This window comes from Argiope bruennichi, chromosome 2 (assembly GCF_947563725.1).
Source record: "Argiope bruennichi chromosome 2, qqArgBrue1.1, whole genome shotgun sequence".
NCBI classification, from domain to species: Eukaryota; Metazoa; Arthropoda; class Arachnida; order Araneae; family Araneidae; genus Argiope; species Argiope bruennichi.
In genome coordinates this window covers 94,060,937-94,074,981 of record NC_079152.1, presented here as the reverse complement: position 1 = coordinate 94,074,981, position 14,045 = coordinate 94,060,937, and the positions used below count along the sequence as shown (strand labels likewise).

General features: G+C 24.4%; 2 protein-coding genes across 2 annotated transcripts; one reads left to right on the top strand and one right to left on the bottom strand.

Annotated features, from left to right (window-relative positions):
• On the bottom strand, positions 1 to 6,220 carry LOC129961736 (intraflagellar transport protein 27 homolog). The gene is made up of 7 exons (XM_056075287.1): positions 5,998 to 6,220; positions 5,528 to 5,607; positions 4,161 to 4,220; positions 3,298 to 3,357; positions 1,913 to 2,030; positions 762 to 871; positions 1 to 380 (listed from the first exon to the last, which is right to left on the bottom strand). The coding sequence occupies exons 1-7, from the start codon at positions 6,032 to 6,034 to the stop codon at positions 282 to 284; spliced, it is 564 nt and encodes a 187-aa protein (XP_055931262.1). The 5' UTR covers positions 6,035 to 6,220; the 3' UTR covers positions 1 to 281.
• Positions 6,221 to 6,474: 254 nt separating this feature from the next.
• LOC129960222 (intraflagellar transport protein 20 homolog) lies at positions 6,475 to 14,043 on the top strand. The gene is made up of 4 exons (XM_056073475.1): positions 6,475 to 6,673; positions 12,634 to 12,719; positions 13,656 to 13,759; positions 13,842 to 14,043. Exons 1-4 carry the CDS (start codon positions 6,547 to 6,549, stop codon positions 13,921 to 13,923), a joined length of 399 nt encoding a protein of 132 aa, XP_055929450.1. The 5' UTR covers positions 6,475 to 6,546; the 3' UTR covers positions 13,924 to 14,043.
• The last annotated feature ends 2 nt before the right edge of the window (positions 14,044 to 14,045 follow it).

Sequence of the window (14,045 nt, the reverse complement as noted above, 5' to 3'; positions counted from 1 at the left end):
AAAATGAATAGTGGTGGCATAGTGGCAAACTACATAATAAAATTATATAGTTTTCAAATTAAAAATAATTTAATTCTGAGCCAAAGATAAAATTTTTTAGTTTACTCTTTAATATTTAAATAATAATGTCTTTTGCATAATGTAGCTCATTTTCCCTTTATATATTCACAGTGCCTTTAGAGTACTATGAAAAATCATAAAATCATTATAATAATTTATAATATCCTCTGATTATTGGTTAATAAAATTTCTTCTGTACAAATGGTATTTTTTTAGCAAAACTACGATATAGTTTTGCAATATTCAACTTTTTCCAAATACATCTTGTGCCATTCATTTGCTAAATAGAAAAATGGTTCTTCAACTCCTTTGTTTTCTTTCTGGAAAAAAAAATCGCTATTTATAGTATAATACAAAATATAAAAGTCATCATTTTTAAATTGCTTCATTTGTATCAAAAGTGTAATTATATGATCATTGTAATATTTTTGAAGATTATCATAATAATTTAGAAATGATGCAATTACAACAAATTCTCTTATTTGAAAAAAAAAAAAAAAGAAAGAAAGAAAAGATATTGTAGATGAGTTTTGTTTTGTGTTAATAGTCAATAAACTTTAAATTTATAAACTATGAAATACTTACAAATCTTTTAATTATTTGTTAAATGGAACAATATTTTAAAATATTCAGTCATTTATTGTGTGTGTTTTTCAAATAACTGGAAACCTCCTCCAAAAAAAAAAAAAAATTAAACATACCGCTGAACATTCAAAATACTGAAGACTGTTTTTACGAGCATAATCTTGAGCAACATTTGCTTTGACTACTCTTCTTTCCTTCAAATCAGATTTGGAACCAATCAAAACACCTGAAGAAATTTTAATAACTATACAATTAATCTACAAAAGAATATAAAATTGAGCAGTATTGAGATAGAACTGTGAATAATGCCAAAATTATTGTTAATCACAATGATTTAAAATTATTTAAGAATAAAATAAATACACAGCTTCCAATTCAAAACAATGCATGCAACTTTCATTTTGAATATTGGGAAGCATTTATTAAAGACATGAAATGGGAAAAAAAGAAAACAAAACTTCTCTTTTAAGAAAATATAAGTGCATTCACTGCTTATTGGTACATTTAACAAATTATCAAACATTCTGAGGCTCATATAAAATACACAGTACTTTAAAAAAAGTAAAATTTTCTGTATAACCAATATTGTCACAATTCAATATAACAAGGTCCTGAATTTTTTTTTTTATAGAAAATGATACAAAAAAAATGTTTAAAGACCACAATTAAAAAAAATGTCCATTACCGAAAATTCTATATATCATTATCATATAGCATAATTCTGAAATGCCTTTTATTTAAAAAAAAAAAAAATAAATAAATAAAAATAAAGTGCATAGTCGGGATTATTGTTTTCAAGTAAACATCTTCATATGCAGTTAATAGTGTTGGGAATTAGGATGGACAAGATTGTCATCTTAATATAAAAAAAAAAAAAGATTATAATTTGGCCCACAAATATAAATGAAAAAAAAAAAAAAACTGTCATTGAAGTTTTGAAATTACATAGATAATCGATATTTTAAGGAAAAGGTTTATTATTAAGTTAAGTAAAATTTTTAGTTAGTTTATAATATTCTTTAACAAAGAAAAAAATAATGCTTTGCTCACTTACAATAACAAAGTATAAATTTATCTAAAAGTAATTAACTCTTATTCTTTGTTATCTATTACTTTTTAAAAACAATAAAATTCTGTTAATATGAATCAACTATAAAAATACGGTTATTATATAAAACTACTATTTTATCGAAAAATTACAAATAAATGACTTTATAATAAAAGATTTGCAATGGTTCATGCAATAAATAAATAGATAAGTACTAACCAGGCACTGTTAAGTAACGACCTGTATTTCTAACAATATCCAACCATTTGGAAGAATTATTAAAGGAATTTTCATCTGTCAGGTCAAAAACAACACATACCATGGATGGATGATGCCACTGAGTTGAAAAGAAAATATACATATTTAAGACAAAAAGAAATTACAAACGATGTAAGCTGTCTTATAAAAAGTTTCATTGTTCATTTCATTTATGCTAGAACCTAATCTCATTTCCTATGTTACTTTTTTATTTTACATATCAACATACTTAATTTTAAAATATTTACAGAAAATATTAAAGTGAAATTATTGATTTAACCCAAATACATTTCAAAAATTATTTTTTAATCTATAATGGTAATGTTTCATGCTTTAATATTCTTATTTTTAGCCCATAAATTTGTTCCTTAAAATTTAATATATTTGCTAATAAAATATGAACATCAGTTTTTAAAAATTTTATTATATTGTGGCCAATGGCAGTTTATAGATTTATAATAATCAAGAATAAAATAGTTTGCAGAATTTTAAGCAGTTTTGCCAAGTTAAAAATAGAATAAAAGATTTTCTATAACAGCTCATTTTTCAGAAAATTTTAAAAAGTAAAAAGAAAATCCTTTTAATAAAATAGTATATTTTTAATTTTGAATGTCAGCAAAAAGTATGATTTTCATTCATTTTGTAATAAATTCAAAAGCACAGCAATAATTAAAAACAGGGAGAAAGAGATTAAAAGATTTTGAAAGTTCAATCCATAAAGTGAGAATACTTGCTAAATTTGAAAGTGCTTATTTATTTAAACATAATATGAAGTGAAATTTCTCACTATCTATATTGTTATTACAAATTTTTCCTCAAACTAACTTATTATAATGCCATGGATTTTTTATTTTCATTTAAAGTTTATTTCATGTATAACTACTGAAACCAAGCAACTTTAGAAAAAGTCAAATCTGTTGTCTGATTTGCTTCATTTTTATGCTGATTGCATTCATATTGTACAAGTATATCAAATTTAGTGTCTAAATTTTCTCAGTTTTCAACTAATGTTTACTGTATCAAACCTTTTGTCATGGAAAAAAAAAATACTGGTTTCTGGTTTGATGTTACTGGAGACCAGGAGGGATAAGCCCCAACAAACAACACCTTTTGTAAAATTAAGATTCACATCATTTAATTTATCCCTATTTTTAAAATGAAATTTATAGTTTAAAGCAGTGGAGTAGCAAAAGTAAAAACATTCAATGAAGACTTTTCTTTATAAACAATAAATAGTCCCTTTAATTATAAACAAAGTTGGTGCAAACCAAAGAATTAAGTATGACATAGATTTGAAAGTATGTAATAAAACATAGCTCAGAAGAAAACACAAATATTAAAGTTACCAGTTGGGTCTGGAAATCTAAATATGCATCCTTTCCTGCTGAGTCAAAAATCAATAATTCCTATAAAATTCATAACATTCATTTATTTATACAAGTATATAATTGAAATTTATATATTACATTTGTAACGAACTTGCTTTAAACAAAGTTATTATATACTAAATATTTTTCCCTAAGTTGTATTCAGAATAAATAAATGAAAAAAGAAAATAAATTAAAAGCTAGGCATAAAAATGTTTAATTAAAATATTATATATTAAATGAATAAACTGAACATGGATATAATTTTATTATTAACTCTAAACAATCCAAAATAATGAAAAAAATTAAAATGGTTTATTTCAATGAATAAATAATTTACTCTTCATCAGTAAATTTTTTTTATTTCCATCACTAATATTTAAATACTGCTTTTGTTTAGCATTAGTGTGTTACCTGCATTTTGTAATCAGACTTCATAATGGTTGTATTATGCAACACAAAATAAAGGGGGAGGAGTGTTCAAAATGAATCATTTTGAATCATAAAATTATTGTTTCAGAAAAAAAAAATCATTAAAAATATACAATTATGTTGCTTCTTTTCGGGATTTATATCACTTGAATAAAATAAGTACACTAAATAAAAAATATCTTTTTCTTATGTCATGTCTTGTGTCTCATTTTGTCTTTCTTTTTTTGTACTTCATATAAATATATATGTTAGAATATACACATATTTATTTTAAAACTAAATTTATTTTGCAATTATCTAACAAAAAAAATCTTTTCAAGAATAATTTAAATATTACATTTGAAGCAACACAGAATGTAAGTCACACTGTACTAAATGAAGAAATGGAAACTTAGAATTTTAAAGCTTACCACAGCATCAACACTATCTGGAATCGCAATTATTTTAGTTTTGACTTCTACTGCACATGTCTGAAAAAGAAGTATTTTCTCTAAAAAATTATCAATAATTTCAGAAAATTTCATATTTATATTATATTATTTTAAATTATAAAAATAATTCCAGAATTTTTTATTTTAATGAACTTAAAATAGTTAAATATGATTCTTATAAATGCACAAATATATTTCATAAGAGTACATAATGTGATGCGTGGAAAAATAAATTCAAAAGCAATCAATTCTTGTTTTAGAATTTTATTGGGTTTGAAGGATAAAAAAAAAAAAAAAAAAAAAAAAAAGATGAAAATAGTAATTTATTTCAGGGCCTTCAACCATTGTACTGATAATGTTTTTTAATTCTTCTTCTGATAAGAAGAAAGTTACATTATAAAAATGAACATAATGAAAGGTTTTATATATAAGCTATAATTTTACACATAAAATGAGATTAAACATATAAGGAAAAAGATTTTCAAAACTGCTTAAAAACAATTATTTAAAATTGTGTCCAATGTGATCTCTAAAAATTATCTTTCCTTTAAAAAAGACATAAAAAAAAACCAAAACAAAACAATTAGAGACTGCAATTTTTCAAAAAAATATGGAAAGTAAGTTTTTGTTTTAAATTTAGATAAAAATAAATTAGTAGGCTTAAGACATTAATTTAACATGTACTTTATGTACTCTGTGGATAGGCAAAAACTACCTACAATAAAAGTAACCAAAATGATGTTACTTATAAAAAAATTTGTTTACAAAGTTTCTTTCAATTTTTTTTATGGGAAAAAAATATGCATATTTTTTTCATATATATATAAGAGGATATGACATATATATATATATAATAATGGATAACAAAAGAAATATAAACTTCTTTCTATCAAAAAATTGCTTCGACAAAGCAGGTAAATTTCTTACCATTTAGAAAGTGATCATGGTTTTACAAATCAATAATTTTATATAATTTTAAATTCCTTAAATAACTCCTTAGTGTTTTGGTTTAGTTTTATTCCATAAATATTAAAGTTATAACTTCAACTGAAAATGACAATTAATGATGTATTTTTTAGCTTTTTAGAAATAATGAGAAAACGTTTCATTTTAACTTTACAAATTTTAGACAAATCTCATAATAAAATTTTAAATGTGAAAAAAAAAAAAAGGCCAAAATAATTATTTGATACCTTATTAAACCCCAAATTTTTAGCTTGGAAATTGTTCATGAATTTATAATTACATACTTTTAAAACATAGTAAGCATTTTCATACCCCCCCCCAACAAAAAAATATGACGAGATACTCTTACAATAACCTTAGTTATAAAATATTGACCATACCATTATGTAATTCTTTTGAAATTTATCACTATCATGGAGAAATGTATGTACAATAGCAGATTTTCCAACAGCAGGATCTCCTAAGAAAAGAAAGTACTTAAAATTATGAAATTTTTCATGCAAATTCTTTAATATATACATTCAAGTTCTTACTTTAATACCTCAGTATTTATTGTTAATTTTTTATAAGACTGTAATTAACTAATATATTAATTACCTATAATCAGATAAGCAATAATAATTGCTAATAGCATCACCTAAATAATCAATGTTTTCTTAACAGCATTTTTGTTCATAATTTTATTGGCAAATTCATCAAACAAAAGTGAATAAAAAAATTAAAAATAATAATAAATTAAAATGGTATGCTGATTATTTTGTAAAAAGCGAAAATAACAAAAATAAACTTTCTACTGAATGTATGAAAAGTCTATAAAAGTTCTTTATGAAAAAAAATAGTAGAATCTTACCAACAACAATGCACTTTGCGCGTAAAATATTTGGCATTGTAAGTAATACGAATGATGTTTTTAGAATATATGGATATATTTAAAATCACTCAATGGGGGCGGCTTTTAAAATATGAGGAGATAAAAGAAGCTTCCAAATAATGATGATTAATTTCTAGCAAATCCAAAAAAATCCATGCATGTTTACCGAGTTTTGAATTACATGCTTTCGTTGCTTAGCAACATAAATCTCATCTCTTTCAAATAGATGCCAGATTTCAAAGACAAAAAAAAATTTAATTATTTTTTATTCTTAATATAAAAATTATAGCGTTTTTAATATATAGTTTAGTCACAGTAATTTATTTATGAATTCATTTGTTGATTAATAAACTCAAAAATATGCCCATTGAAATTAATATTTTATTCAATATGTCAGAGTATTGAAAGATATCTGTAACGGTAACTTTATTTATTTGTTTATGATTCCTGTCTTGGGATAAAATTTCAGTTGCATACGCTGGAAAACAAAACTCCATTCCTTCCTTCCTTTTAGGTTTCGATTTTAGTATGGCGGCGGAAAGTTTACAGAAAATCGGATTATATTTTGATGACTTAAACAAAATTCGAGTATTAGATCCTGAAGCAAGCCAAAAAACTACTGCTCTTAAAGAAGAATGCAGAGAATACGAAAGCAGTAACTATTTTCGTTTTTCCACTCATGTCATTTGTGATAGCGTTTTTTAAGTTATTCTGCGTATTTTGTGTCTCTTTATTATTTTTTCCATTTCTATATTAATAAATTATTTTATTTCTATTTCATGTTATTTTTTTAAATCTTCACATTTATTTGATATGTACTTTTCATTATTTATTTTATCTCATATGATTCGAATTTTTGTATATGTCTTAAGATTGGACGTCAGGATTTTGATAAATTCCGGACTTCTTTGAGTTTCAAAAAAAACTCAGTTCAAAATTATGTCAGGCTACTAACAGAAACTACTAGTAAATGAAATTTTCTAGATCAATGAACTAAATTTTCTCTTATCACGGAATGATTCAGAAAGAGAACCATCTGAATAGATAAAATTTTGCATTAATCATTATACAAAATGTGTAAATTTCTGTCAAGTTCGGGTTAAAATTTCTCTATTTGCAGATCACTTTCTTGCATATGAATATGATTAACTTAAAAATACAGGAGCCCAATAGGTGAAATTTGCCATACATCAGGAATGTAAATGAGTATCAAATTCTAAATCAGATTCCTCACTAGGTTGATCATTTGTGAGTACAGATCTATGTACATATGAGCTTAATCATTTGCGAGTACAGATCTATGTACATGTGAGCTTGATAATTTGAAAGCACAATGGCGTTAAAGGAAATTTGGTATGCTGTCTGTAGGTCATAATTGTAGATTTGTGTGAAATGTGACTTCAATCAGATATTTAAAAGTTTTCCAAAAAGAAACCAGTTATTCTAATTGGTTTTCTTCATTATAGCATAGAGTTGTAGAAAAGATTATATTGTGTCAGTATATGAAACTGTGACACACAAAATGTACATTCCAATTAATTAAAGTATGAGTAAGTTACTAGAAATTGTAGTATAAATTCCCATATACATTTGTACTACATTATTGGACATTGTGCTTTATTAGACATTATTTGCAATAGACTGTTGTATAGGTTAATATAAAATAATGTACCATTTCACTAATTCATATTTCTACAATGTATGACATTTCAACAAGTTTGTATGGGAATTAACTGCACCATATTCTAAGACCTTAGCCCTTCACAGCTTTTTGCTCTTCACAGCCTAATTAGTCCTGCGCAGCTTTTGGGACAATATATATATATATATACACAAAAGTATTAGAATCAAGTTAATAGGAAAAAAATTAAACCAAAAAAATTATAAAAAATATAAAAAAAGAATCCGGCCTGAAGACTTTTTCAAGGGTCACCCTCAGGCAGGGATTCAAAGAAAGGGATTTTTTCTGTGAGGAAAAACAGACATTGTCTAAAAATGATTCCTCGTGACCCGAAAATCCCCTGAAATTATGCTCAAGAGATATACCATTTTAACAGAAAGGAAATATAAAACAACAAATAAGAAGAAATTAACCACAACAAAGTAAAAATACAATAACAAAAATAACAATAAAAACAAACAATAGCACTAAAATTAAAAACGAAAAGGCCAGTACATTATATATATATATTATTATTCTTTTGTTACCATTTACCATATTATACCACTGTTGATAATGCTTTGAGTTTAACAATTAGAAAAATTTGTTCACTGATCAATAACTGTAAATTTTACACCATTATACTTTAACATTTAAACACCTATATAAATTGTACTATCTTTCTGATGATAAATAGTATAATTTATGTTCTGATTCAATATGGTATGTATCATATATATTTAATGTTTGGATACAATGTGCTTGAATAAACCTGATCTAAAACAAGAATATATATATAATGATATTTTAAACTCTAATTTAAATCCAAATTAATTCACAAAGTTTTATCTTGATTTAGCATTCTAAGCAAATACTTTTTAAAAAGATCCTTGTGTTTCCCTTATTTGTAATTGATATGCGTCGGAAATCCCTATCAGAATCTTAATAATATATTAGCACTATGAAAAAATATTTTCCCTATCAATGTCTCATGTTATATAAGATAAGAGATAATTTATTTCTCTCTCTTCCCCACTTCTTGTGTAATCTGTTACTATGAGCGGACATGCATTGTCCCGAGCCTCCTCTTGTAAAAAAATTATGCCTTCCCAGGATACAATAAATGCGAACTTAAAAAATGAGTCTCTTCACTACCTGTCGGACCTGCATTCTGCTTCACACACACACATATATATATATATATATATATTTAAATAGTTAAAGTTAAAAATTTTATTGTTGTATGAAGATATATGATTCTTCATATAAATGGTTTGTTCTAGAGAATCGCTAACTATTTTTTAAATGTATAATTTCTAACAAGAAATATTATAGTTATCATTAGTTATTATAAAAAAATTATTATCCTAAATTTTTGAGAAGAGAATGCTCTTTATCAAAAAAATTACTGTGCTAAAAACAATTTTCATCTTGTTTAGAAATTTTTCTGCATTAATGTGTTCTTTTCTTTCTTAAGTTTTTTGGCCAAATTCGTTTTGTTTCTAAACTGATGAAATAATAGATTTTAATTGTATACACAATATATAGTTAAAAGTTCATCAGTCAGTGTTAAATAAAATATTATTTGCAAATTTGCAATAAAAAGAGAAACTTTAACTTTTATTTCACATGAAAGCTCATGATTGCTAGACACATCATTCTCTTCTCACCACTTTTGACTTTTTAGAAAAATCTGGGGGGAAGGGTGGAAACACTACTTCATCATATGTTCTCTGTATTGAAACCATGACAAAGTTTGATGGCCACAACTTTCATATTGATTTGGAATTTTTTGTTTTTTTATATGAATGCTCATGACTCCTTCATACTTCATCAGTACTTGCATGTCCTTTACGTTTTGCTTCAATAAATAAATAAATAATAAATCTTGAACAGTATCTTTAATATCAATAATTAGTCTAATTTCTCTTGTTTGACAATTCAATCATTTTGAAATATTTTTAACGAATCAGAATGGTTTATCATTATTATATGAGTATGATTTAAATAATGCTTATGTTTACTCTTTTTTTTTTCTCTTTCTAATTATACTTTTATGTTTGCTGTGATAAAATGCTCATCAAAGTTGATTGACATAACTAAATAATCATTATTAATACTAGTCATCTTTGATAGTAATGCTCTTAATATAGTCCTGTTAATCAACTTTGATTAAATAAATTTTATCAAAACAAAAGGGAGTATTATTTTAAGTTTTGATTACATAATTATGATACAGTATTTTAGCTGGTTAACTGTACTTGCAAATTAACAAAATTATTCAGGGACAAAATTGGCCATTTGTTCAGATTAAGGCTGTGTCTTAGTTTTATTTTTCAAAAATATTGATGGAGCGAGTGGACAGAAAACTATTAATGACATATCTAGGAGTCATGAGCTTTTAAGGGAATTAAAAATTGGTGAAATGGGTGTTGTGGTTCTGGTGATTTGATTTTGCCAGTTACTTAAAACTAGACACTTTTGGTGACTATCTGGTTTAAATGGAGTATTGATTATGTTTAATTTCAGTTAAATCATTTAGATATAACTTCATGCCCAAGATTCCATCAAATTGTCAGACATTAAAGCTATGTTATTTTAACTGTTCATTGTTTATGTGAATATTTTTAATAGATAGCAGTCCCATGACACTATAGCTCGATTAAAAATGTAAATGCGCAATTCATGTAACTTCTAAATTTTGCTTTTTTATTCGACTTGTACACTACACAGTTATTAAACAGAGTCCTTATTCCTATACTTGTATGGAAGAAAATCCTTCAATCAAATATTTGATGAGATAATAAAAATAGTTTGGATTACAGAATAATAATGTACTACATTTAGTGGAAACTGAGCAAGGAAACATTTTTAAAAAATTGCCAAAATTCAGGAAAAATTTGGGTTTTTTTCAGAATTTCTGATAGTAATAACAACAATTCAAAAATAAAATATTCTTTTTTACAAAAAAGCTTTTACCAAATGTAGATATTGATAAAATACTAAAAAAGAAGTTTTATATTGAAATTATTGTTGTATAGTATACATTTTAAGCATGGTTTAAACATTTTGTTTTGAAGTATTTAGGATTGGGTTTCATAATTTTTAATTAAAATCACATCATAAGAAAGAAACTTCAATCGTTGTTTGGTGAAGCTTGTTTTTAAAGTGTTCCTGTAATTTTCAACTCTGGTCATTTCAAACATAAAATTTCAGAAATAATTAAATTCCACATAACAATTTCTCTGCCTTTACATTTGAAAAATGTAAAGGCATGGTTCAAATCTGTTAGATGGGTCATTAAAACCTACCAAATTTCTGTGATAACTTATATATACAATGTTTCTAGCATTTACCAATAGCAATGATTGGGTCTTTCCTAACAAAGTAACATCTTTATCTATTTTTATTCTCTCTCTTTTGTAAATCTAGAGAACTTATTTTTTCATTCTGTTTCATACATCGAATTATCTTTTATGTTTAAAGAATAAAGTATGCAAAAATAAATAAATCTTGTAATAACCAATTTGAAAAACTTTTATATTGATATAAAAATCACTATTTTAAAATATATTCTTTTTAGAATAAGTTTAATAGCAGTGAATTTATTTTACTGTTATTAAATTTATTATTAGTTATTAATAATACATTTAATAACAGTGAAATAAAATATTTCATAAATTTAAGTGATAGAATAAAAAAAGAAAACTAAAGAACATGGCAAGATGTTGCTAATTTATACAATGCCCAATTTGTTTTATTCATAAATTATTCTAAAAAGTAATTCATTCAAATTTTTCGATGGTTAATATAAATATCAGAAAATTTTTATCCCTAACAAGTCAAATGTAAGTATCTGTAGATTTGTGATCATTTGTTTGAGATAAAGAAGCAATATGAATGGTGTAAAGTGCCCTGAATTATAAAAGATTATAATGTAGTACTTTAAGGAAAATAAATAAATTCACTTGATGTAGACATTTTTCTTTACTAAAAAGACATTTATTAAAAGTTCTATTACAAACATAATCTGATATTCTTCTCGTCCCCCCCCCCATGATTTGATACATTTAGATGGTCTGTTTAAACAAAAATATTTTGCTGTAATATGCCAAAATTAAATACATATTCCAGGTGATAAAAACTGTATGCCAAATTGCTCAAGTTAATTCAAATTAAAAACATACACATCTGTACTGACTTTAAATAACATTGATTAATTTATAGTGTTGTGGATTCTTTATAACTGTGTCTCTAGGTACGAAATATGACAATTATTAATAGAAATATAGAATGAATATTTTTGGGAAACTTGAATTGAAATTCTGAACTATGGATTCAAAACCTTTATTTGTATGTAAAAATAAAAAAATCGTCTCAACTAATCTGAAATAATATATTTCTTATTCTGATTGGGAATAATTCTGCTACTTATTTTAATAATATACTTACTGTAACTTTTTTTTGTGATAAATTCTTCTTTATTTAATTTCAGTAGCAATAATTAGTCTTCTGAATACTGAAAACTAAATGAACAATTTTCATTTGCAAAGGTAAAAAAAAAAAAAAAATCTGTAGTCTTTAACCTGAAATTTCAGTGCAAACTGAGAGGAGAAAATTATTGAAAACCATAAAAGAAATGTTATTTATGTTTTGAAAATAAAAAATAATAATTATATCAATTTAATTTTAAGTTTTTCATAAAATTAAAGAAATTTATTAAAATTTAGCTCTAATAAGCAGATAATGTTGAATAATGATATTTCAGTAGTTTGTATCATTACGCAGTTTGTTAATAACTTTATTTTAAAATGAGTTATAGATTTTTCTTATTCCATTCATAAGATATGATAAATGGACAAAAGATTGTATATTTAAAATAGGAATCAAGAAAAGTATTTTTAAAATTTATTTTACATGGTATATTTTAAGCATTTCAATGTTTTTTTTTATAGAAATAACGGAATTTCAAAGAGTAGTTGATGGATTCCTTCAAATAGCAGAAAGTTTATCAGCTGAAGTTGAAAAGGAAAAGCTTAAAGTAAATTTATTTTAGCTTATTAATGTTACATCTTATCTTATAGAACTATCTCATAATAGTCTTGGTTTCTTTTCTTTTTTTTTTTTAAGCTTAGATAAGCATAGAGGAGAGGAAGAGATTTTTAGTAAGATTTTTTATGAGTGAATTGCAACAAGATGGATAATTCTTAGGCTTTTCTTTGATTATTATTATTACTTGTTCTATATTTTAATGTTATGATTAAGAGATGTATTTTGAATTTATATAATTATATATGTATATAAAGTCCCTCCTAAATTGAAGCATTTATATTTCATCAAGTTTCTGTTGTCTGTAAAAGAATTGTTTCAAGATAGCATTCAAAATTGGAACATCTCAAACTTTAACTAGCTGAAAATCTATCAAGTAAAATGGGTAAAAATTCTATGAAGCTTTTTAATTCCTCTCCCCCACATATATGTGTGCATGTAAAATTAAAATTAATCGAAAATATAATTTTATATTTAATAATATTGTATTTTATGATCATCTTATTGAAAAGTTTTTAGATAATGTTTATATTAATAAGCTCCTTTTAACAAATGAAATAGAATTAGATGTAGTTATTAAATTTGTGGATTTTTAAATGTCTTTCTCTTTTAAGCTATCGTATAGTTGAACTTTCTAAAGTAACTACATAAAACCAGTAATTGTTGTCATAGAAAAGTTAGTTTCATGCATTTAAGAATTTTTACTAGAACAGTAAGAAAAAAAAAATACTTATACAAAAATAATTAAAGGAATTTTAAACTTTAGTATGTCTGACATTGTTTTATAATTACAACCATATTAATATGGACTTTTTGTAAATAAGTTTTAAAACTATGGAAATTTGCTATGAATTTTAATGTCATAGATTTCATTGAAATATGCATTACTCTCAAAATATCTCAGGGTATTATATTATTTTTTTCATAGGCAATTGGCTCAAGAAATTTACTCAAGTCAATAACAAAGCAAAGAGAAGCGCAGCAGCAACAACTTCAAGCTTTGATCATTGAAAAAAAATTACAACTTGAACGGTAAGGAATTAGAAAGAAAAAAAAAAGTTTCTAATTATTATTGAATTGATATATCATATTTTTAAATTTTTTTTTTCCACAGGTTAAAGGTTCAGCATGAATCACTTAAAAAAGAAGAAATGGAACAAAATGAGTTGATTGAACAGTTTTTACTTCAAAAATAAGACATACATGTATCATTTCCTTTTACTACAGTAATTTTCATTGTTTGACACATGTAAATATAACATAATCAGATTATGACTAGTACACATTATTGCACATTGAAATATTGTATTTATTTATA